The 26,199-nt window shown below is 38.9% G+C and overlaps 2 protein-coding genes and 1 pseudogene across 2 annotated transcripts; 2 read left to right on the plus strand and 1 right to left on the minus strand.

Annotated features, from left to right (window-relative positions):
• Window positions 1-4,102: 4,102 nt before the first annotated feature.
• On the minus strand, window positions 4,103-4,740 carry LOC143656557 (interferon omega-1-like). Its single transcript, XM_077128601.1, has one exon. It carries the CDS (start codon window positions 4,664-4,666, stop codon window positions 4,103-4,105), a length of 564 nt encoding a protein of 187 aa, XP_076984716.1. The 5' UTR covers window positions 4,667-4,740.
• On the plus strand, window positions 4,701-9,528 carry LOC143656568 (interferon alpha-2-like; annotated as a pseudogene).
• A 10,275-nt stretch (window positions 9,529-19,803) lies between these two features.
• On the plus strand, window positions 19,804-20,438 carry LOC143656579 (interferon omega-1-like). The gene has a single exon (XM_077128608.1). It carries the CDS (start codon window positions 19,875-19,877, stop codon window positions 20,436-20,438), a length of 564 nt encoding a protein of 187 aa, XP_076984723.1. The 5' UTR covers window positions 19,804-19,874.
• The last annotated feature ends 5,761 nt before the right edge of the window (window positions 20,439-26,199 follow it).

Below are 26,199 nucleotides of genomic sequence, written 5' to 3' on the forward strand. Positions count from 1 at the left end.
AGAGCATTCAAAATGAATATCGCTTTGTGAGCAAAATAATACAACAGAATCAATTTCTAATCACTAGCTTTTTCAATCATCTCACCTGTTTATATATGAACATAAATTCCCAGGTGTATCTTTTCACATCATGTCTGCTGCCCATACTTACCAGGCTGACTAAAAGTAACAGTCCTGGAAGGAACTAGCAGGGAGCCATGGAATGAGTTAAAATTCATGAAATTTTTAATAAAAAAAATTAAGAGATAATTTCAGTTGACTTTTAGAATATATTACCTGATATATATTGAGTGATGCTTAATCTAATCACTGGAAGCCTTTGAAGGAGGATGCAGAAGAGACAGTCGCTCTTCCTGCCTCAGCCGGCCAGCCCCTCCTGTAGAGTCCATCCAGACCCTCCAGGGGAGCCGCCAGCTTCACCGCCTGCCCTGCAGACCTTGGCACCTTACATCCCCACGGTTGTCCCTCCAGCCTCTCCTGAGAGCTCGTTGCAGAACTTCACTGAAGCTACCAGGTTGCGGCCTGCCCTGCAGACCTTGAGTTCTACATTCCCATTATTTCGAGAAACTCATTTATAAATTTTATATCTGTAGATATCTCCTGCTGAGTCTGTTTCTCTAGAGAACCCTAGCCAATACAGCATCCCTATTAAAAGGAAAACTCTTGATTCATTTTTGAAAAATCCATAATTGTTCTCAGTAGGGACAAATGCCTAAAATCCAATAATACAAAAAAAAAACAAATGATTTGCAGAGATAGAGGAAGACGATGAGGGAAAAACGTAGAGATCACAATATTACTATCAATGAGTTCTTGATAATGAGTAATAGTTATAAGATTCAATGAAAAAGTGTTAAATTTGAAAATGCTGTCAATATAGAAGGAAATAAATGTAATTCATAAGTAATTATTAAAGTCATGAACTCAAATGCAAATAAAATAAAATATTTCATAATAATTTCTAGAAATAGATAAAAATGTGAACTGAAACATGATATATTATGGAAATTTTAACACAATATCATATTTTCTTAAAATAATATAGAAAAATAAGAAGTACAAAAGAATTGGGAAAACTTATTTATAGAATAAATTTGTGTTTTGGATTCTGGGGCATTGTAAGTTAAATCAGAAAATAAAACCTCAGTAAAATATTTATAAATCATTAATAAAAATCATCACATTTTTTACTACAACAACTTATTCTTTACTGCCTGCTGGTAAATAATGATAACTATAATTTATTTAGCATCTATTGAATGCAAGATTTAAAAACTGCAGATGCTAATAAGTTGGCCTGCTATCATTCAAAGCCAAATGATATTTCCCCAAGTCCATAGGCTTTCCAGTGTGACATAATTCAAAATTATATTAGACTAATTCAGCATGATTAAGAAAATTAAACTTAGAAACATATGACGCTTTGATGGCAAAAACTATACTTCTATAATTTCCTCGGGGAAATTGTCTACTTCAAACCTCTACAAAGGACCCACTCTTACCACACATGATTGGAATCTTGCTCCCTAGTCACAGTGGTTGCTCTAAACCTAAGTTACTCACTCTTCAGCCCCCATACAGTCCACCCAACAAAGCAATTACCAGGAGATTTTCCCCCCAAATTGGAATTATTGAATATAGAAAAATAACAAAACTAGATGAAGACTGAAGTTGTAGGTGTGAGCAAAGGAAAATTTTCACTACAAATGTCCAGGATGAGTTTTGGCATTTCAAGTCTCCTTCTAGAATCTCAACTCCTGTGTGAGGTGCTGAATATATGATCTTTTGGCTCATGCAGAGTTTAAACATTGACTGAAATGCACACACACACAGGCACACAGAGTTCCCAAATGATATTCTCAGTGATATGCTTTTCCTTGAAGCAATAGAATTTGCTCTAAAGTGGTCTACAATTCTGCTTTACATTACAAACACTAATGTTGCAAGACTTCTGCTTTTGTAAATCTGAGATTGTTTACCATTTCTTCTTTGAATTGCTTTTACGGCTGAAAATTTGAAATTTTCGGGTTCTTGCCCCTTAGATAAAATTGCATTATGAATCAGATAATGTGTGTTTGCTCATGGAAGGAAGACAATGTAAGGATTAACTTATTCTTCAAAGGATCAATCCAAAGTATGTCAGGGCATGGTAAGCCTTCCATTTACATTCATACACAGATATTTTCATAAGTTGAAAATAGAATGCACAAACAATAGAGATATAAGGATTGAAGACAGCAAGGAAAGTAAGAATATGACTGCAGAATTAGAACCCAAATGTAAGAGAGAAAGAATAGAAATGACAGATCAGAAATGGCATCCTTATATGAAAGACAAACTTGACGAACATTTGAAAATGAAGGATTGCATTTAAAAAGAAGTGAAAAGGAGGATAAAAGGTGTTATGGAAGCAATGAACAGAGTTTCTAAGAAGAGTGTAGGTACTCTTGAGGAATAAATAAGGATAGTTGCAAAATAATCAATAATTAAGATACAGTGAAAGATCATTTCTCATATTTGAAAAGTGACCTGAGTCAATAGATGAACGGGGACCAACAGGATAAGACCTGGTGGGAAAGGCTGTGAAGCATCTTCACTGCTCAGTGGGACTCAAGATTTTCTAACCACTGTATATAAGTCCCCTAAGAAAGTGACTTGTAGCTGCAAGATGTTTTACACCAGTAATCAGCTTCATCTCATGAACACAAAAGTCATTTCTCCTATGATTGATTAGGCCACCCAAAAAAGAACAACAGTAGAGTGGGATGGATTTCTCCCCCTGGAAATGATTCACTTTGCTCCAGCTGTGACCTGTCCTTGCTGCCCTCAGGAGAAGGAGAATGGAGACAGCGTGTGCCTTACTGACTCTCTGCCTGTGAGTTCTGCTTTGTACTGGGTGATGCTTTATAATGTTTGAACCTATTTCTTCACAGCAATCAGAAGGGCTCAAACTGTACAAGCCCAAAACAATAAAATGAGTTGTCCTGTTTTTAAAGAACAATTTTACATGCAATCTGATAGGGAGAGTTCATGTATAAGAAGGAACCAATCTAAGAGTATTTGTTGTTTTGTTACCTTGTATTCAGTTCAAGCCCAAGTATTAGAAAATGCACATAAACGTTTTTCAAAAGTTTGGTCTGCATCTACAGTCCCGAGTTCCAAGGATGGACAAGTCAAGAAAGCTGAATCTGTAGCAGGAATTGTTCTAGAATATCAAAGAAAACTCATTTATCTAATGAGTTATTATCTAGAGTATCAAAAAAATTCATTTACACCTGAGTGGCTAAGGCTGCTCAACCTAGATTCTTCGAGACCATTTTGACAATGATGTACAAAGATGTCATCTAAAGGAATGGGAAAGAGACACACCCCCAGGTATTTTGTTTGAGACTCTTAGATCCCACTGAAATTTCCACAGGAGCCAATGGTTTGCTCTTGCCATGATATTCACTGCTAAGGCATGTTTGGCTTTTCCTGTGTAGCCCAGATCCCAAATGAACTAATTTTATAAATATTTTTTACATCGATATCCTTTGTTTGTGTAAGCTCCAGATCCTCAGCGAGTGGTCATCTCTCGCTCAAGGTTCTCTCTCAAGGGTCATTGAATGAATGAATGAATAGTGAATGGATGAGTCCACTACACTGCATGATTTCCTATTTAGTTTGCAGAATTAGTAGCTCCGAGAACGTTCTTTTTTTTTTTTAAAGATCAGAAATGTCTTAAAACAAATTTAATAAGAATTTATTAAACTTCTAAAACAGTAAGTAAAATATTCATTATAAAGCAAAGGTAAACATATTTATTAAAATAAAACACATAAATACAAAATCCAAAAAAATGATAAATTTGTTGAAATGCTTAAATAAATAAATAAATAAATAAATAAATAAATATTTTAGAAAATGAAGTTCAGTTATGCCTTACTGGATGCAGTTTGACAGTTTCTTAAAATATTGGTCCTATATAGGCTTAATAATGTTGATAAATAATTGCTAATTTTGAATCCAATTATTTTATAGATGAAGCAATAAATATCGACTTTGAACTGACTGGAACATAAGTCTGAGCTTGGATGTTCATCTCTGGGATTCAGTTTCCTTCCTAATTCCTGAATTTTCTTGTGAGCACATGAATGAAGAGAAACCATCTCCTGATTTCCACTCTGACAACCTCCCAGGCACAGCTACTGTTTTTATTCTCTTGCAGATAGAGATGGATTCTCTGGAAGTATCTCCTCATGGCCAGTGTGGGGTCCTCCATTCCCAGGAGAGATCCTTCTCCTCCCATCTCCTGCAGCAAACAGGTCTCAAGTTCCTCCAGCTGGCGGTGAAGTCCTGAGAGGAGTTGTTCCAGGAGGGTCGTGTTCCAAACAGCAGAGGAGGCCTCTGTGTGGAAGAGGTTGAAGATCTGCTGGAGCATCTCGTGGAGGACAGCCAGGGCCTGGGCCTTCTGGACCCGGCTGGCCTCCACCATCTCCTGGGGGAATCTGAAGTCAGTCCTGTCCTTCAGGCAGGAGAGAAGGGAGATCTTCCCCATTTGTCCCAACACTGTGAGGGTCTCCTGCTTTCCCACGTCCAGGCTCTGAGGCAGGTCACAGCTGAAGGAGCTGATGGGGCTGGAGAAGATCATCACCAACACCAGCAGTGAAGGGACTGAAAAAGCCATTGGTGAGTTCCAAGAAGACCCTCTTCTGGTTGAGATGGGGGACCGTGAGCTTCAAACCAGGTTCTCTGAGGACCTTCTTCCATGTGTGCCATTTAAATACTGAAGACAAGCATTTTCATTTTCTGAATTTCACCCAGACCTTTCTATTTCTCACTTTGGAATTTCCCTTATCCTTAGTGGCCTGAGATATGTGTCATTTGCAATTCTTCCTGTCTCCTTACACTGAGAGTTCAGTTTACACGTTAAAATATTAGAATTACCAATGCAATGAAATGCTTATCATCTTAAACACCAATTTTTAATGGATAGATCTGTCTGGATACTAGTTTTCATATGTTAGAAAAACTTTGAGGAATCATTCCTTGGCTTCTTTTTAAACCTTCTTTCTCCCCTTCTTGATATTCTTCATGGAATTACGGTAATCAGTAATGAAATATGTGTCCTTTATGTGTATAAATCTACTTGTGCTTTCTGTCATATCCTTAATACCAGGTACTTGATAACATCCTTAAAGAAATGGGCACTTGGTCTTCCTTCAACTTTGGGGAGCTTTCACCTGGTTCATGCTTAAATTGTTGATCAAATGTTGTATTTCTCAGAACAAGCAAAGAACTTGGTTCATCCTTATCCCCATTTTCTATCTGAGGTAACTTTGTCCCTGCTTTAAGTGGATAAGGAACCCACACAAAATGGAATTAGATGTGTGTGCATGTGTTTGTGTGTGTGCAAGCACAGTCATGTGGTTTGGTAGGACGGGGAGTGTCATAAGGGTTGGTTGGATAATTGTTCCTAATTTCAAAGATATACTCATGTGCACCATTATTACTACCTCTCTCAAAGCATCCCCTCATCTCACCTGTGTTTCCACAAATGTAGTACAGCCTCCCCCTAGCCTAGGATTCAGTATTTAGTTTAGTGTTCTTACAACATGCACACTTTTTAGAGTAATTCCCTGCAAATATGGATCATGTCAGCATACCTTTTGTAGTACCCTTTAGACAGTCCTGTATTTTGTGATGGTAGGTGTGGGGAGTGTAATTGTTGTGCATATGAACCTACAATATTTTATCTTCCATGTTTCCTCCTCTTAATTCAAGCACCACCGTACAGTTTGGTGTATGTGAATGGCCTCGGATGGTCAGTAGTGACGTGTTCTTTTTTCAGGTGTACAATAAGTTGATAGCCTCCTCTATTCATAAGGGTAAGAGTTCTCCATCATTATTAAATCCATATACCTTAAATAGCTTTATGATACGCAGTTTGCCAAATTTGGTTTTCTTTATTCTACTTCATTGAGATAAGTACTGAACTGCCTATCACCGCACTGAGCCAAGACTATACTGTTGGCTTCTGTTATGACCCTGAGGAATGTTAAAGTAAAAACGAGAGAGAGACTGGGATCAGGGGGTCTGAAGCTTTAGCAGTAAAGACAACAGACAACTTTATTCTTAACTAGTTCCTGCTTATATACAGCAGGGTTTACGTGACTAAAAGCATGCATACAGTTTGTGGTAAAACAGAGTGCCTACTTTTCAGTATATTACTCCCTACATACAAGAGACAGGTAACAAGACCTTGGGGCTTAAGAAAAAACAAACATTCTCTCCCTCTCAGACTGTCCTCCAATTAAGCAGATAGCAGTCTCCACGGTTTGTTGCTGATGCCACTCCGATAAATTCCACAGGTTTTCCATTAACCCTGGCTCCTACACTATAACAAGATGATTAATCTGCCCTCAAAATGAGTGAAGTGCAACCATCGCTAATGTCGAGACATGCAAGCAGTTAGAATGTGTGCACTGGGCTTCTTTGTTGCTTCGTGGCGGAGACGTTGTCCAGCCCAGTTCATTATTCTAGCTGTATTAGAATAATGACTTTGTGATCCATTGATTACTTCAGATTTTTTACATAATTAAAACATTGTTCCCTCTTCTTTCGTATTAGTCTTTTCTCTGATTAAAAGTTTTCCTAATGCCCTTCTAATGTTTCTAATTTCGCTTTAAGGTTTGTTTCAAAAAAGGGAGGAGAAAGTGTAACTTAAAAAAATTACATTCTTTGTCTCATTTTTGAGATATCAGAATATTCAGCTCACTTTTAATATTCCTAGAAAGTAAAAGGAAGCAGTCAAAACTAACGCACATAGGGAAAAGGAAAGTAAATGCTGAAGATTAAAAAAAGAAGAAGTGACATCTTCCTCTCCTGAAAAGAAAATGATGCAACTAATGACACCACCAGATTCTGGGGTGTTACACAGAAAAGGACAGGTTTCAGTGCAGCAGGTGGATGAGACTGTTGAAACCGCAGGTGGCTCCAGGAGGGCAGCTGGCTCTTTAAAAGAGGCTGTTGCTTAAAAGGCTACTTTTCAGCTTTGAAAGATCAGGGAATTTTTTCCCTTACTTTCTTCCCAGTTTTCTTCCTCATGTCCCCTCCTCCATCTTCCTCGCTCTCCCTTCTTCTCTCTCTCTCTTCTCCCTCCCCCCCCATTTTATTTTTTCCACAGTGAACCACCGAGATGATTCAATTCTGGGATGTCATTACACCAACTGATATTCAGCAGAGTGTGACGTGTACATTGAACAGCCATTTAATTAATGTGAGGGAGGTTTGGTATCTCAGGAGTGAATAGATGTTATGTATTTAGACAGAGCAGTGCTTCCATACACATGTTTAAGTTCACACAAAGATGAAATTAGAAATAAAACTTGGCTTTGTTTTTTTGAGCTGAGAATTAAAGGAATGTAGCAGATCATCTCGGGGAAACATCCATCTAGTTTCCATAGCTGGCTGGGTTGCTTTTCTCCATTATGGGAGAGGCTAACAGGTCATGCTTACTTTGTTCCAGGTGTTGTTATAAGGACATCACACAACCATCATCAGGGCATCCCGGCATAGTGGGAATGGTGATCATTTCCGTGTAACAGGAGTGAGGGGGCAAAGGTCTCACAGCCTGTAGATACTAGAGCTGCAACCTGAACTCAGGCTGCCTTCCTGGAGTTAAATATCACAACCATGAGAGGCAAAGTCTCTTCTGAATAACATTTGCCCTGCCATATATAAACACTAACAAGTTTTTAGCTTCCGCTTTCCATTTTTCCTGTTCACTGGAAGCATCATTCCCTCTTTCCAGATAGACCAGAGTCCATTTGGATAAAATACAGGCCACTTAACACCTTCTAATTCGCAGTCCTGTCTTTCACATAAATGATGCTACATGCTGGGCTCAAATGGATTTCTAAAACTCCCCTTTCCCACATGAAATATTTTCAGAAATTAACCAGAAGGTTAAAGTATTCATTTTTGGGAGGTGGCGGTGGTACATAGTCTGGGTACCAAAGCTGGCTATCCACGTGGAAGGCAAGAATTTTATCACTGAACCATCCATGCACCCTAAAGTATCCACTGTATGTGTATTTTTATTGTCTTTGTTTTCAGAAGCCTTCATATTTTCAACAGAGTTCTTTAATGCTAGGTTATGCACTCTTTGGAATATTTACTCCTTTTTGTACGTGCTGTAGGGCAGGGACTCCTCTGTCAGCTCCTGTGACAGACACTGCTCTAGAATCTAGGGACAGTGCTACTGCCCTCAGGGAGCTCACAGTCCATTGAGAGGGCAGAAGTCAAAGGACTATTTAGGGTGATGAGTTCATTACCAGTGTGCAGAGAGCAGTTACAGGCTTAAGGTAACAGAGTTAAGGAGGATGGAGTTCTGTGTAGGGTTTAGCCACTATTTAGAGAATAAGTCATGACTTTTGTCCAGCTCAATACCCTCTCTGAATTTTCTATTTCTCCATCTGTAAAATTTAAATGACTCTGATGATTATATCTCAAACAGAAACTGTGAAGATTCAATGAAATTATGTTTGTAGAATACTTTGCTGAGAGCCTGTATGTAATATAATTTGGCCATTAATATTAGCATTACAGAAATATCTTTACAGGTGCAATGAGGGGATGTCATGATAAGCTCTGGGTACCATTGCAGTCCCAACAATCTCATTTCTATGACATTGTCTAGACTTTTATTTTCAGGAACAATCAAGAAGGTATGAAAAAATAGTTAAAAACTAAGGTGGATACTGCTTTGGCACTTCTTGATTCTGAGTCCCCCATCCCGTACACATGTCGATGAATGTTCATTTTTTACTTGACTTCACACACATACACATACACGAGAGTAGAAGGGAAACAAAAGGGGTAAAGTGGAAATTCCCAGAAAATGAAGATTTGAGTGCTGTGAGCACAAAGTATCCCCACCACATGCTGAGGTGAGGCTCCCTCTCCAGGCAGCTCTGCAGAGTCACCAGCTCCCCAGGGGACCTCCTAGGCTCTGTGCTGATGGCTCTGCTGAGGCTCTGCCCCTTCCCCAGCTGTTGTCTAGTCTGTCTCCTGCCTGGAAGTCATGGCCATTGGGAACCTTCACGCTGGTAAGTCAGATGGAGAGAATCTCCCTTCTGTCATGTGTAAAGGACAAGAATGACTTCCGATCTCCTCACGTCCTCATGGATGCGAACCAGTTTGAGAAGACGCTACCATGACTATCCCACCTGAGCTAGTCCAGCAAATCTTCAACCTCTTCATACAAGCGTTTCTTTAGTGGCTTAGGATGACACCCTGCTCGACACATTTCTCTTTGGATTTTATTAGCACCTGAAAGATCTGGAGACATGCTCGGAGAAGGAAATGAATGTAGATCAGACACCCCTGGAAAGCAAGAACTCCAGACTGACTATGAGGAGGCACTTCCAAGGAGTCAGGATGCATTTGAAAGAGAAGCAATAGCTCTGTGCCTGAAAAGTGCTCTGGGTTGAAATCAGAAGGTGCTTTCTTTTCAATAACAAGCTCAAAGGAAATTTCTGGCAATAATGGGCACGTGATTCTCAACACAGTTCATTTGGTCAACTCATTTGCTCAACTCATTTGCTCCTTCCAAGATTGAGAGTGCAATCTTCATCATCGTTTTTATGCCGGATTAAAAATACATCATGGCAAACTTTATGGATTCATAAGCCATTAAGATAGAAAAGTGCATCTTCTATTTGCTACAACTGAACAAAATTTTATAATTTTTATTTACCTATATAAAATTATTGATATATTTACATTGTTCACAGTATTTAAATATTTAGTGTCCTTTATATACTTGTTTAATATTGTGTTTTGTACAAGACTCTACTGCTAATTTTTACATTATGGGAAATAAATGTCACTTGAAGAAAACTATGTTCTTGCTTCACACACATTCTTAGTATAAAGATTGACAAAAAGCCTTTTCTCATAAATAAACCTGGGCAAAGAACCTGAGTGAAGAGGGAGTGGGAATCCCCAGCATCAATCATACTATGATAAGCATATGAGTAGGTATAGAACCTGATTCCCCAGGACATGACTCAGCTGTAGAAAGAAGAGCTCTGTGGTGAAGAGCCCAAGGTCTGGACCCAGTCCTCTGCTCGGTGCCTGCAGCATGAGCGATGCTTTATGTGCCATTGAAGAACTGAGTAAGCCTAGGGAAGTTTACTCTGCTTCTAAACTGTGGGCCCTGGAGAGTGTGGGAGAGATCCGAGGAAGTGAAAAGAAGCCTCACATGTGTGACCATACCCTGAATATTTTCACTTCTTCATTCTGCTCTCTAAATATTTCAAGCATAATATTGAATGATATGTCCGTATAATTAAATATTAGATTGCAATGTCCTTTTATTTCCTATGATGGTTTCATACTCAGTATTTATTTGATTGTCAAATTTACCTAGAAAGTACTGGTAGCATTTTTATTATTTTGCTATTGTTCATTCAATAAAGCGTGTTTGAGCTCCTTGTATGTAACACCCTGTGGTGTTAGATGCCAGCGACACAAAGGTGAATAAACTTTACACCTGCCTTTTAGCTGTGTATAGTCGTCTAGACAGCTGGCCTAAGGAGAAGAAAGGGCAGCTAGTGGTGCTTCCCTGAGAAATGGAGAGAACGAGGAGACATCAGTGCATCCTAGACTCAGCCTCGCTGGCATGCAGTGTGGAGCTGTGTTCTGAGTAGTGTGTGGTATCATTATGTTGTCAGATTCTGTTTAGATTGGAAAATACTTGGAAGACAACTATCATTCAGCAGATGTGACAACGGCATCCCCAGTATGAAAAGACAGGCAAAATATGAACTGAATGTGAGCAAAAATGTGAAAGATGTAGGTCTTTCAAATCGGAAAGAAAAAAGTAATACTATTTCTGTTGTGAAAAGACATGATCTTAGATATAGAACATTCCAAAGAATCCACAAGAAAGCTCCTAGCAGCGATAAATGAATTCAGCAAAATTGTTGAACATTAGCTCACTCTACAAATTACTTATTTTTCTATACACCAGAAATCTGAAATGAAAATAATGAAACAATTCCATTTACAACTGCATCTATGAAAATATCTAGTAATACATTGACCCAAGGGTGTTGCATTGGTCAAAATTCTTCACAGAAATAGAAGCTTCAGGATATATTTATGTAAATGTTAAGGGTTTCCTTATAAGACTGAGCTCACATGATTATAGGGATAGACATGCCCAAATTCCATAGGGCAGGACATGAATTGGGATTTTGGTGAAGAAGGCTTTGATGAATCCCTCAGAGAAGCTGGCTGGCAAAAGTAGAGATAGCAATTCTCCTTTTTATTCCTGAAATCATCAGTTCTGTTAAGCTCATCAACTGATTGTAAAGGGCTTCTCCCATTGCCACAGGCATTCTCCTTTGTTCCTTATAGATGTAATCACCATAGTTGTGATCAATTGATAGTGCCTTTAATAGCTTCACAGTAGCAGTCAGGCCAGTGCTTGTTTGTCCAAACCATTAGCACATTGATCTAGTCAAGGTGACACATAAAATTAACTATCATAGATGTGAAAGACTTCTCCTACAAAACTATGATTAACTGCTAAAAGTGATTAAAGAAGAACGAAATCAATGGAAAATCATCTCATGTTCATAGATTAAAAGATTTAATATTGGTAACATGGGTTCTTAACCTATTTCTTCTGTAGTACCACTGTTTATCCTGGAATTATCCTTATTTCCTTCCCCCTTTTGGCTGGCCTCCTTCTCATCTACCTATCCCTCCTGTTTTGGTTTGCTAAAGCGATCAGAATGCAATATACCAAAGATGGATTGGCTTTTACAAACAGTGTTTATTAGATTACGAATTTACAGTTCTAAGGCCGTGAAAATGTCCAAATTAAGACATCAGAAAGAGAATAGCTGAACTGTGAAGAAAGTCTGCCACTTATATCATTTCCTTCTCAGTTGGTAAGACCCTGTTTGTTCTCAGCTGGTCCTTGCTCCTGGTTTGTGGCTTTCAGCTTCGGATTCTAGTGATCTCCTCCCTGTGCCCTGTGGGTCTTCTCTGGGCACCTTTGGGGCATTTGTATCTCTAAGCATCTGTGGGTCCTCTTTTAGGTTCTCCTGGGCAAACTCTGGATTTCATCTCTGAATCGCCTCAGGCATTTTGTTTTTTTTTCATCTCCAAGCCTCTTTGCTTGCTCCAAAATATCTCCTTCTTTAAAGACTCCAGTAAACAGATTAAGACTCACTTTGAATGGGTGGGGTCACATCTCCATGGAAGCAACCTGAACTCAAGGTCCCAACCAACCATATATCTGCACCCACAAGATTAGAATTAAAGGACATGGCTTTTCTGGGATGAGTAACAGTTTCAAACCAGCACACCTCACTTAGAAAAAGGGAAAGTGTATTAGAAACTTATACTAAGAAAAACATTCTGCTATTCTGACTACCACAGCAGCTAAGATATAACTCTCCAAGTCTGGGGCTCAGCTCTTCCTGAACAGTGAGGTGGAAGGCCCGCTCTCTGCCTTCAGGGCAAACTCCCCTCTCCAAATGCATGGGTGGGCCTGCTCTCCTAGCCTTAGGGTTCTGGACTTCAGTCCTTGCCTCCTTGGTTCTGCCCCTGAAGATATTTTTCCTTCAGTTTTTCCCTTTTCACTCCCCTTTAGTCCACACTTGCAGTAGTTCCATTTATAACAAGTCCCATAACACTCTGGTTGGTTCCCTATGCAATAGGCTGGGATTATGCCCATCAGACAAAAGGACTTTCAGTAATCCTTTCCGGATATCTCCATCTCAAATCTTCATTTGTCCTGTAATGGCTGACTGCATCTATGTTTGGTCAAATCCTCATGTGGGGCACTACTCTCTGGGGTCTCCCTTTCTGGAAGCCCACAATTTTCCAGACTGACGATTTCTGGTGTCTTTGTGCCCAATTGTTCAGTTCTCAACTTATCTCTTTCTTCTCACATTTTACTATAAGCTGCAAGGAGAAACCACTGCATTTGGCACATTTTCATTGGAAATTTCTTCTCCTAAGTATCCAAGTTCATTACTCTCCAATTCTGCCTTCCATATACAAAGAATGCCTTCCTTCCAGTTTTCAATGACATGTTCATCATTTCTGTCTAAGTCCTTATCAGATGCATCTTTAGACTCTGCATTCTATCATCAGTCCCTTCGAAACATTTTAGGCCTTCTCTATTAAACTTCTGACAACTCTTCCAGAATCTTCCCCTTGTCCATTATAAAGTTGTTCCCACATTCTGATAACTGCAAGTTGCAGCAACACCCTACTTCTCCTGTACAAAAATCATTCAGTTGCTACTTGCCAGATTGCAATATACCAGAAACAGAACAGCTTTTAAAAAGGGAATTTAATAAGTTGCAAGTTTACAGTTGTAAGGCCATGAAAATGTCTAAATTAAGGTAAGGCTATAAGAGTGCCCAAATTAAGACATCCAGGGAAAGAGTCCTTGGTTCAGGAAGACTGAAAAGTCCAGAACACTTCTTTTAGCTGGAAAGGGACATGGCAAAATCTGCTGAATTTTTCTCCCAGATTCTTGTTTCAAGAAGCTCCCCTGGGGGCATTTTTCTTCCTCATCTCCTAAGGTCTCTGGCTGAGTGGACTCTGTTGGTTCTGGTGGCTATAAAGCTTTTTCCAAAAGGCTCCCTCTTTAGTAAGCAACCCCACTTGGAATGGGTACAGACACATCTCCATGGAAACAATTCATCTGTTGGTCTTCCCAAGAAGCTGTGTATGTGTGCGTGTGTGTGCATGTTGGTGCACACATTATCTCCCGAGTTTCCTCCTCTTAATTCAAGCATCACAATATAGTTTGTGTGCATGTGAATGGCTCAGAGTGGTCAATAGTGGCATGCTCTTTTTCACGTGCACAATAAGTCTGACACCCTCCTCTCCTCATAAGGAGAAGAGTGCTCCATCATATTAAGTCCATATATCTTAAATAGCTTTGTGAAACGCAGTTTGCCAAATTTAGTTTTCTTTATTCCACTTAATTGATATAAGTACTGAACCCTCCATCATTGCACTAAGCCCAAACTATACCAAGGTGATTAAATTTACCCTGAAAAGGAGCAAATTTTCAACCATTACTAATGTTGAGGTGTCTGGGCAGTTAGAATGTGTGCACCGGGCTTGACTGCTGGTTTATGGCAGAGATGTTGTCCAGCCCAATCCATTGTTCTAATTGCATCAAAATAATGACTAAATGATCCATTTGTTCACATTGTTTTGCATAATCTAAAAATTTTATCTTCTTCTTTGGTATTTGTCTCTGCACTGATTAAATGTTTTCCTAATGTTCCCGTAAAGTTCCTAATTTCACTTTGAGTTTTGTTGCAAAAAGGGAAGAAGAAACGAAATGAAAATAAAAGACACCATTTTCAAGGTATCTGAATATTGTGCTCACTTTTAATATTCCTGGAATGTAAAAGTAAGCAGCCATGAAAAAGTAACACACAAAGGCAAATAGAAAGTAAATGCTGAAAATTAAAAAAGAGGAAGTGACACCTCCCCTCATGAAATGACAAAATGACACATGTACGACACCACCAGAATTCTGGGGTGTTATGTAGATTGACAGGTTTCAATGCAGCAGTCATGTTATGATGGGCATTTTGACATAACTTAGCTATAGAAAGAAGAGCTCCTTGGCAAAAGTGTAAGTTTTGGATTTTACTCCATAAAAGTTGCCATGATTTGTTTTTAATCTGGCATAAAAACAGTGATGGAGATTGCAGTCTCAGTCTTGGAAATAGCAAATTAATTGTCCAGATGAACTCTTTTGAGGATCACCATGTTCATTATTTCTGCAGGTATCCTTTGAGCTTATCACTGTAGAGAAACCAACTTCTGATTTCAACTCGGACTACCTCCCAGCACAGGAACCGAATTGCTTCTCTTTCAGATACACCCTGATTCCTCGGGAGTTTCTCCTCACAGCCAGTCTGGAGCTCTCACTTCTCAGGTGACTGATCTTCCTTCATTTCCTTCTCCAATCATGTCTCCAGGTCATCCAGGTGCTGATGCAATCCAAAGAGGAATGTGTCCAGCAGGGTCTCATCCCAGGCCAGAAAAGAACCATTTGTGGTGAAAAGGTGGAAGATTTGCTGGAGTAGCTCATGCTAGACAGCGGTGGTAGCGTCTTCTCAAACCGCTTCTCAACCATGAGTGTGTGGGGAGATCAGAAGTCATTCCTGTTCCTCAGACATAACAGGATGGAAGTTCTCTCCATTTGACTCACCTGTGTGAAAATTCCCAATGGCCATGGCTTCCAGGCAGGACACAGGCTAGACAACAGTTGGGGAAGGGGCAGAGTCTCAGGGGAGCCATCAGCACAGAGTCTGGGAGGGCCCTGGGGAGCTGGTGACTCTACAGAGCTACCTGGAGAGGGAGCCTCGTCTCAGCACATGGTGGGGACACTTGGTGCTCACAGCACACAAACCTTCATTTTCTGGGTTTTTCTATTTCACCCTGTTAGTTTCCCGTCCTAAGATTTTTGGATGTTTCTGAATTCGATTAAAAAATAAACATCTGTCAACATGAGTACCTGATGGAAGACTCCAAAGCAAGAAGTGCCATGCAGTATCTGCCACAGCTTTAATAGATATTTTTTTCACATCCTCTTGGTTGCAGCTTGGGAGAAAATTCTAGACAATGTCAGAGAAAGGGTATTGTAGGGATTGCAATGGTACCCAAAACTTTTCATGACATTATCTCATTGCATCTGTAAAGATATTTTTTATAATACTAACATCATGGCCATATTTTATTGTGCATTTATTATGAACAGGCTCTCAGCTAAGTGATATACAAACATAATTTCATTGAATCTTCACAGTTTCCCTTTCATATAATCATCATTGTCATTTATGTTTTATAAATGGAGAAATGAAACTGAAAGAGGTACTGAGTTCAACAAAACATTATATAAATGGTAGATAAACCCTAAACGGTACTCTCGCCAATTTAACACTTTAGCCTTTAGCTGCTCTCTGCACATTGATAATGAAGTCATCACCATAACTAGCTGTGTGACTTCTGACCTATCACTGGACTGTGAGCACCCTGAGGGCAGTAACACTGTCCTAAGATTCTAGAGCAGTGTCTGTCACAGGGGCAGACACAGGAGTCTCTGCCCCTCAGCAAGTGCAAAAAGGAGTACGTGTTCCAAAGGGCATGTATCCTAGCATTAAAGAAGTCTGATGGAGATATGAAAGCTTCTGAAAACAGAAATAGTAAAAACTAATTTAGGTAGATACTTTAAATGTCTGATTAATTTCTGAAAATATCTCATGTGGGAAAGGGGAGTTTCAGAGATCCAGGTGAACCCAACACTAGCATCATTTATGTGAAAGACAGGACTGGAAATTAGAAGGTGTTAAGCGAGTTGTATTCTATCCGAAAGGATTCTGGTCTATCTGGAAGAGCCAGTGATGCTCTCAGTGAATAGGAAAAATGGGAGCTAGATGGAAAGAACTTGTTCAGTTTTATGTATGTCAGGGAAAATGTCTGATTCAGAAGCATCTATGCCTTTCATGGTTGCAATATTAAACTCCTGGGCTGGGCAACCCGGGTTCAAGTCACTGTTCTAGTTTGTCCTTGTTGTGTGACCTTGGCTACCTCACTCCTACTACACGGAAATGATTGTTTTCACTATGGCAAGATGCCCTGAAGATGGTTGTTGTGTTGTCCTTATGACAATATCTGGAAAAAAGAAAACGCAAGACCTGTTAGCCTCTCCCATAATGAAGAAAAGCAACCCAGCCAGCTGAGGAAACTAGATGGATGTTTCCCCGAGACGATCAGCCTCTTTACTTCTCAGCTCAACAGAAAAAAAAAACTTTGTTTTATTTCCAATTTCATCTTTGTGTGAACTTGAACATGTGTATGGAAGTAATGCCCAGTCCAAATGAATAACATCTATTCACTCCTGAGATATGAAACATCTCTTGAAATTAATTAAATGGCCGTTCAGTTTACAAACCAGTCTCGATCAGTTGGTGCGACTAAATCCGTGGAGTTGGGTCATTTATGTGTGTGTGTGTGTGTGTGTGAGTGAGAGAGAGAGAGAGAGAGAGAGAGAGAGAGAGAAACAGGAGTGAGAAGAAGGTGGAGGAGGAGGGGGATGAGAAGGGAGAGAAAAGAACTGGGAAGAAATTAAGTAAGAAAAAAATTAGCCGTATTTTAAAGCAGAAAGCTAACTTTTTAAGCAACAGCCTTTTTTAAAGATCCAGCTGCCCTCCTGGAGCCATCTGCGGCTTCACCAGTCTCATCCACCGGCTGCACTGAAACCTGTCATTCTGTGTAACACCCTTGACTTTTGGTGGTGTCATTAGCTGTGTCATTTTTGTTGGTTTTGAGAAATGTCACTTCCTGTTTTAAATTTTCACCATTTATTTTCCTTTTGCCTATGTGTGCTACTTTTCAATGACTGCTTACTTTTACTTTCTAGGAATATTGAAATTGAACCAAATATTCTAATGTATTGAAAATCATGGGAGAATAAGTTACTTTTTCTTTATTATATTTTCTCTTCCCTTTTTTGGAACAAACCTCGAAGTGAAATTGGAAACATTGCAGGGATATTAGTAAAATGTTTAATTAGTGCAAAGACAAATACCACAGAGGGAACAATTTTTAAATTATGTATAAAATGTCAAAGAATAAATGGATCACTTAGCCATTCTTTTTAAAGCTAAAATAATGGACTGGGCTGGACGTCTCTGCCACGAAGCAACAAAAAACCGCATGCACACATTCTACTTGTTTGAACATCTCAACATTAGTAATAGTTGCACCTTCCTCACTTTCATGGCAGATTAATCATGTTGGTATAGTGTGGGCTCAGTGCAATTATGAACAGTTCAAAACTTACCTCAATTAAGTAGAATAAAGAAAACCAAGTTTGGTAAACGGTATATCATAAAGCTATTTAAGGTGTATGGATTTAATAATGGTGGAGAACTGTTCTCCTTATGAAGAGAGGAGGCTATCAGACTCGTTATACACCTGAAAAAAAGAGTATGTCACTACTGACTATTCTGGGCCATTCACATAAATACCAAACCCTATGGTGATGCTTGAACTAAGAGGAGGAAACTTGGGAGATTAAATATTATAGGCCCTGTCTAGTTTGCTAGCTGCTGGAATGCAATATACCAGAAACGGAATGGCTTTTGAAAAGGGGAATTTAATGAGTTGCTAGTTTACAGTTCTAAGGGTGAGAAAATGTCCCAATTAAAACAAGTCTAAAGAAATGTCCAATAAAAGGCATCTAGGGAAAGATACCTTGGTTCAAGAAGGCTGATGAAGTTCAGGGTTTCTCTCTCAAGTGAGAAGGCACATGGTGAACACAGTCAGGGCTTCTCTCTCAGCTGGAAGGGCAAATGGCGACCACGGCGTCATCTGCTAGCTTTCTCTCCTGGCTTCTTATTTCATGAAGCTCCCCGGAAGGCATTTTCCTTCTTCATCTCCAAAGGTCGCTGACTGGTGGACTCTCTGCTTCGTGGTGCTGCAGCATTCTCTGCTCTCTCTGAGTTTCTCTCTCCAAAATGTTTCCTCTTGAATAGAGCTTCAGAAACTAATCAAGACCCACTCAAATGGGTGGAGACATGTCATCCCCTAATCCAGTTTAACAACCATTCTTGACTAAATCACATCAACCAGGGAGATGATCTCTTTACAGTTTCAAACATACAGTATTGAATAGAGATTATTCTACCTTTATAAAATGGGATTTATATTAAAACACGGCTTTTCTTAGGGGGCATGCTTCCTTTCAAACCAGCACAGGCGCATATGCACAGCAATTCCTCTCCCCACACCTACCATCACAAAATATAGTATTGTCCAAAGGGTTCTAGGAAATGTATGCTGACATGTTCCTTACTTTGAAGGGATGATTCTAAGAAGTTTGTATCTAAGAAGTTTGTAGGTGATGTAAGAACACTAAACTAAATACTAAAAGTCTAGGCTATGAGGAGAGGATGTACTACCTTTGTGGAAATACAGGTGTGATGAGAAGACACTTTAAAGCAGTAATAATAATGGTGCACTTGAGTATGTCTTGAAACTAGAACCAATTATCCAATCAAATCATATAATTCTCCTCATCCTATCAAACCAAACAACTGCATAAACACACCCACAAACCCACCCCCACACACACACAAATGCTTGAATAGACATCTAATTCCCTTTTTGTGGTTTTGTTATTAAACTAAGGTGGGGGCCACACCAGTGAGAAAATAAGGATAACTATGAACCATGTGTGCTTCTTGTTCTTAGCTCTACAACCTTCTATCAACCATATCAACATGAACCACGTGAACGTTCCTATGGGTTGAAGGAAGCATAAGGAGTCCTTTTGCTTTAGATTACCAAGTGCCTGGTATTGAGAATATGACGAAAAACACTACTAGATCTATGCATATAAAGGACATATCCTTCATGCCTGATTAGTACATCAAAACTTCCATGAAGGATATCTCAAGGGGAGAAAGAAGATTTAAGAAGAAGCCTAAGAATGATTTCTTCAAAGTCTGTTAACAGACAGCTCTATCTATTAAAAAATGTTCTTATTAAGATAAACATCCCATTGGATTGGACTTCTAATATTTTAATGGGTAAACTGAACTCTCAATGTAAGAATACAGAAAGATTTACAACTGATATAAGTTCTCAGGACACCGAGGAGAAGGGAATATCCAAAATTGGAAATAGAAAGGTCTGGGTAAAATTCAGAAAATGAAATTTCTTGTCTTCAGTATTTAAATGGCACACATGGAAGAAGGTCCTCAGAGAACCTGGTTCGAAGCTCACGGTCCCCCATCTCAACCAGAAGAGGGTCTCCTTGGAACTCACCAATGGCTTTTTCAGTCCCTTCACTGGTGGTGTTGGTGATGATCTTCTCCAGCCCCATCAGCTCCTTCAGCTGTGAGCTGCCTCAGAGTCTTGATGTGGGAAAGCAGGAGACCCTCACAGTGTTGGGACAAATGGGGAAGATCTCCCTTCTCTCCTGCCTGAAGGACAGGACTGACTTCAGATTCCCCCAGGAGATGGAGGAGGCCAGCCGGGTCCAGAAGGCCCAGGCCCTGTCTGTCTTCCACGAGATGCTCCAGCAGATCTTCAACCTCTTCTACACAGAGGCCTCCTCTGCTGTTTGGAACACGACCCTCCTGGAACAACTCCTCTCAGGACTTCACCGCCAGCTGGAGGACCTTGAGACCTGTTTGCTGCAGGAGATGGGAGGAGAAGAATCTCTGCTGGGAATGAATGACCTCACAGTGGCCATGAGAGAATATTTCCAGAGGATCCATCTCTATCTACAAGAGAAGAAAAACAGTGACTGTGCCTGGGAGGTTGTCAGAGTGGAAATCAAGAGATGGCTTCTCTTCATTCATGTGCTCACAAGGAAACTGAGGAATTAGGAAAGAAAGTGATTTCCAAAGATGAACATCTAAACTCAGACTTAATTTTCCAGTCATTTCAAAAGCCTATATTTTTTGTCTCAGCTAGAAAACAATTTCATTTATATTTAGCATATTTTATCAGTATTATTGACATATGTATGACCAAATATTTTCAGAATCTGGATAAATGTAACCACTGCCCTGTAACTGAACTTTATTTCATAAAATACGTATTTATTTATTTAAACATTTCAATTAATTTATAATTTTGATGGTGTATGTATTCATATGTTCTGTTTTACATAAATGATGTTCACATTTGCTTTGTAATAAATACATTACTTTTTGTTATAATAGTTTATAAATCATAATTAAATTTTTTAAGACATTTCTCTTCTTTGAAGAAAATAAACTTACCCTTAGTTGCTAATTCTGCAAAATGATTTGCAAAGTATGTAATGCAGTGCATCCATCCATCCATCCATCCATCCATCCATTCATTCATTCATTTAATGACCATGGGCATAGAGCCTTGAGAAATAGGTGAGTGTTTTCTGACCTTCTGGAGCTTACATACAGCAAAGCACATGGACATCAAAAAGTATTTACAAAATTAGTTGCATTTGGAATCTGGGCTACACAGGAAAAGCAAAAGATGCTTCAGCAGGGAGATCATGGCAAGAACAAACAATTTGCTGCTGAGGGAATTCCAGTGGGATCTAGCATGCTCAAACAAAATCCCTGGGAATATGTCTCTTCCCCATCCTTTAGATGATGTCTTTGTATCATAGTAGAAATGGCCACAAATTATCCTAGATTCAGATTCCACTGTGTTAGCCATCCAGGCAAAAAGAGTTTTCTTTGATATTAAACAACAATTCCTTCTGTAGATTCTGATTTCTTGATTTGCCCCTCCTTGGAACTCAGGACTGTGGAAGCTGTCCAAGCTTTGTCACATGGTTAAAATTTCCTTCCTGGAAGAAAGATTTGTTCCAGATTGATGCAGAAGAGAAAAAGTGAAGACAAAACCAATATATGGTGCATGTATTATAACTATTACTTGTCTGTCATATACAAAGATTCTTATTCCCAAATACTTGTAACAATATTATATCAAAAGCAACCAAAACGTCCCAGAGCTTTTCACTCAGAGGACAATAACAGGTGTCTCATTAGGTTTCTGAATCCAGGGCTGTGCTAGTTTGAAAGGACTACATACCCTAGAAAAGCCAGGTTTTAATTCTGATCCAATCTTGTGGGAACAACCATTTCTTTCAATCCCTGTTCAGTACTGTAGCTTGGAAACTTAATTAGATTATCTCCACAGAGATGTGACTCACAGAATTGTGGGTATTCATTTTGATTAGATGGAGATGTGACTCCACCCTTTCCAGGTGGGTCTTGATTACTTTACTGGAATACTAAAAATGTGGAAACATTTTGGAGAGAGCAGTAGAGCCATGAGCGGAGAGAGCCATGAGAACCAGGAGTGTCCATGAAGCCACAGACCTTTGGAGATGAAAGGATTCATCCCCCGGTTTAGCTTCATGAAGCAAGAATCTGGAGAGAAGGTTAGCAGACCTCACCATGTTTGCCATGTGCCCTTTCAGTTGACAGAGGAGCCCTGAACGCCATCAGCCTTCTTGAACCAAGATATCTTTCCCTGGATGCCTAACATTGGATATTTCTAGAGCCTTGCTTTATTTTGGACGTTTTCACAGTTTTAGAACTGTAAACTAGCAATTTATTAAATACCTGTTTTTTTTTTTTTTGCATTGGCAGACACCGAGAATCAAACCTGGGTCTCTGGCATGTGAATTCCTTGTTTAAATGCCATTCCATTTCATGTATATTTTATTCCAGCAGCTAGCTAGAACAAGGGCCTAGTCCAGTAGTTCTTGAGGATTTTCACCCTGTTTTTATATTCTGAGGCTTTAAGTAAAGAAAAGTGTAACCATGTTCCAATTCCTAGTATTCCAAGTGGACGGCAAACGGGGTAACTGTAAGGAAACTTCACACTTAGAACAAGAAAGATCAGTAACCCCCAAACAGTGATTTTAATCTACTAAGTGTGTTAGCTTGTTGAACAAGGTTGGAAAAATTTTTTCTGCATTTGCTAATACATACTTTGCTTGGATTGTATGTCAATATAGCAACACAATCAATAATTTTGGATGGGTCCCCACTTACCTGTGAAATATCCCTAACAGATTGCATGTAAAATTGTTCTTTAAAGAAAAAAGTGAGGCTCCTTTTATTATGTTGGCCTCAAACAGTTTGAACCCATTTGATTGTGGTCAGGAGAAAGGTTTGTATGTTGCAAGCATCACCCAGTACAAGGTAGGATTCACAGGCAGAGTCAGTAAGGCACACACTGTCTCCATTCTCCTCTTCCTGTGGGCAGCCAGGACAGGTCACAGCTGGAGCAAAGAGAATAAGCTTCAGGGGAAGAAATCCACCCCACTCTGCTGTTCTTTCTCCTTATGGGGAGCTTTGGGCGGTGCCTAAACAATCACATTAGAGTGAGGACTTTTGTGTTATGCGATGAACCTAGGTACTGGAAAAAAACATCTTGCAGCTGGATATCAGCCTCTGAGGGGAATTGTACACAGTGGTTAGAACACCTAGAATCCCGCTGGGCAGTGGAGCTACTTCACAGCCTTTCCCACCAGGTCTTGTCCTGCTGGTCTCTGCTCATCTATTGACTCAGGTCTCTTCAAATATGAGAAGTGATATTTCATTATATATTTGATTATTGATTCTTTTGCAACTATTCTTATTTATTCCTCAAGAGTACCTACACTCTTATCAGGAACTCCATTCATTACTTTCCATAACACCTTATTTTCTTTCATCCTTTTCATCTCTTTTCAATTGCATTTCTTCATTTAGAGAATCTTTGTCAAGTTTTTCTTTCATGTGAGGACGTCATTTCTGATCTGACATTTCTATTCTTTTTCTCTTACATTTGCGTTCTAATTCTCCTGTTATATCTTTAGTTTCCTTGCTCAGTTCACTTCTTTTTTCTCTATTGTTAACTCATTCTATTACATTTTCAATTTATTAAAATATCTGTACGTGAATATAGATGGAAGGCCTACCATGCCCTGACATGCTTTGGATTGATCCTTTGAAGAACAAGTTAATGCTTATATTGTCTTCTTTCGAACATCAAACCCTGATCCATTATGCAATGTTATCTAAGGGGCAAAACATGATAATTTCAATATTTCACCTGTGAAGACATCAATACAGAGAAGAACTGGTAACCTATCCCTGGTTTTTAGAGGCAGAATCTTGCAGCAGGCATCTTTGTAATGCAAAGCACAATTGTGGGCAAGCTTGAGAGCAAATTCAATTGCTTCCAGGGAAATGATTCCTTCCTTTGTGTGGGTATTTTCTAATCACTGAGAATGTCAACTGGGACCTCTATATCTGTGTGTTTGTGTATATTAGAGTCAATATTTGCCTTCTACATGATCCAAAAGATCATATATTCAGCACCTCACACAGGAGTTGAGATTCTAGAAGGAGACTTGAAATGCCAAAGTTCACTCTGAACTGTCCTAATGAAATATTTCTCTTGCTCACATTTCCACCTTCAGTTTTCACCTAGCCTTGTTATTTTTATATTCAATAATTCCAATTTTGGGGCTCATCTGCTGGTAATTGCTCTGTTGGGTGGACTGTATGGGGGCTAAGGAGTGAGGAACTTAGTGAGGTTTAGAGCAGCCCTTGAGGCCAGGGAGCATGATACCAATTACGTGTGATGAGAGTGTGTCCCCTGGTAGAGTTTTGAAGGGGAGAATTTCCCAGAGGAAATTGTGTATTTTCTGGTATAAAAGCATCTTATATTTCTAAGATTAATCTTCTTAGTCATGCAGAATTACTCCACTAATGTAACTTTGAATTATGTCACACTGAAAAGCATACGAACTTGGGGAAATATTGGTTGGGTGTGAATGATAGTAGTTCAATTACCAGCACCTGAAGTTTGTTACCTTGCCTCTAGTAGATGCTCAATAAATGATGGTTATTCTTTACTGACAGGCTGCAAAGAGTCCATTGTTGTAGTCTTGTCATGGTTAGGTTCATGTGTCAGGTTGGCCAAGTGATGGTACTTGTTTGTCTGGTTGGGCAAGTACTGGCCTATCTGTTGCGATGAAGACATTTCATAGAATTAAATCATTGTCATGTTCGCTACATCCATTTGCAATCAGCCAAAGGGGAGTGTCGTCTGCAATGAATAATGCTTAATCTGATCACTGGAAGCCGTTTAAGGAGGATTCAGAAGAGACAGGCTCTCTTCCTGCTTTGGCCGGTGAGCCTCTCCTGTGAGCTCGTCCAGAACTCCATCGGAATCATCGGCTTCACAGCCTGCCCTGCGGATTTTGGACTCTGTGTTCCCACAGTCACATGAGACACTTTTATAAATTTTATATTTGCGAGTGTTCCCTGTTGATTTTGTTTCTCTAGAGAACCCTAACTAATACATCTTGGTGCTAGGAGTGGGGTTATTTAAAATGATTTATAAATAATTTAAAGAGGTTGTATTTCCTGTTTTTACTTACACTACCCCAGAGTCCTTGCCACTAATTTACTATTCAAATAGTTTCCCAATTCTTTTTGTCCTTCTTATTTTTCTATATTGTGTTTAGAAAAAAAAATACTGTGCTAAAATTTCAAAATGCATCATATTTCTTTTCACACTTTTATATATTTCTAAAAATCATAACTGAATGTTTTATTTAATTTGCATTTTAGTTTCATGGCTTTTGTAATTTAGTTATGAATTATATTTGTTTCCTTTCTATGTTGTCACTATTTTTAAAATTTAGCCTTTTTCACTGATGCTTATGACTATTATGTATTATCAAGTTCTCACTGATAGTAATATTGCACCCTCTCTGTCTTTCCCTCATATAGTCTTGCTCTATCTTTGTCCATTGTTTGCATTTTTTTTGTATTACTTGATATTAGGCATTTGCGACCACTGACAATAATTACAAAGTTATTTCTTAAATGAATCAAGAGTTTTCCTTTTAACAGGGATGTTTAACAAGTTTATATTTAATGTCTTAATCTTTTGTTTTTGGTTCTCATTTTATTCAGTTATGTTTAATTTTATTTTTTAATTCTTTTTCTTTTTCTTTTTTAATGTTATATATGTATAACATAGGTTATATATGTATAATAATGTTAAATATGTATAAAACACGTATTTTTATATGTGTTTGACACTTGTCATATCCCCTTCGATTCTCAAATTGTCATTAACTTTAAGACTATATTTTAAAAATCAACTTAAATTATCTCTCGATTATTTAATTAAAACTTTCACCAATTTTAATTCATTTCATGTCTCATGGCCAGTTCCTCCTAGGACTGTTACTTTAGTCAGCCTGATAAGTGTAGTAGCTGACACAATATGAATAGAGATACCTGGGAATTTATGTTTGTATATAAGCAGGTGAGATGGTTGAATATGTTAGTTAATAGAAATGGATTTCTGTTGTATTATTTTGTTTGTGAAATGATATTCATTTTGAATGTGCTTATGATAACAGTAATTTGGTTCAGTGTGCCATATTAGTGCCATATTCTTAGTAATTATCAGAATTCTTGTGGTCAATAAGGCAGTAATCTAGGATTAAACAATTCTTGTATTAGAATGAAGCATATGAATGTAACGCAATGCGACTGACATGCTGCTTAGTTTGTAAACTGCCTCTGAATATAGTTCCACTGTGGAATGCAAAAGTTTTTGGTTGATGATAAG

The sequence above is a fragment of the Tamandua tetradactyla genome, chromosome 2 (genome assembly GCF_023851605.1).
Source record: "Tamandua tetradactyla isolate mTamTet1 chromosome 2, mTamTet1.pri, whole genome shotgun sequence".
Lineage (NCBI taxonomy): Eukaryota > Metazoa > Chordata > Mammalia > Pilosa > Myrmecophagidae > Tamandua > Tamandua tetradactyla.

Excerpts from the sequence above, each read along its gene's own strand:
- LOC143656579 (XM_077128608.1), top strand. The coding sequence starts at position 19,875 with ATGGCTTTTTCAGTCCCTTCACTGGTGGTGTTGGTGATGATCTTCTCC.
- LOC143656557 (XM_077128601.1), bottom strand. The coding sequence starts at position 4,666 with ATGGCTTTTTCAGTCCCTTCACTGCTGGTGTTGGTGATGATCTTCTCC.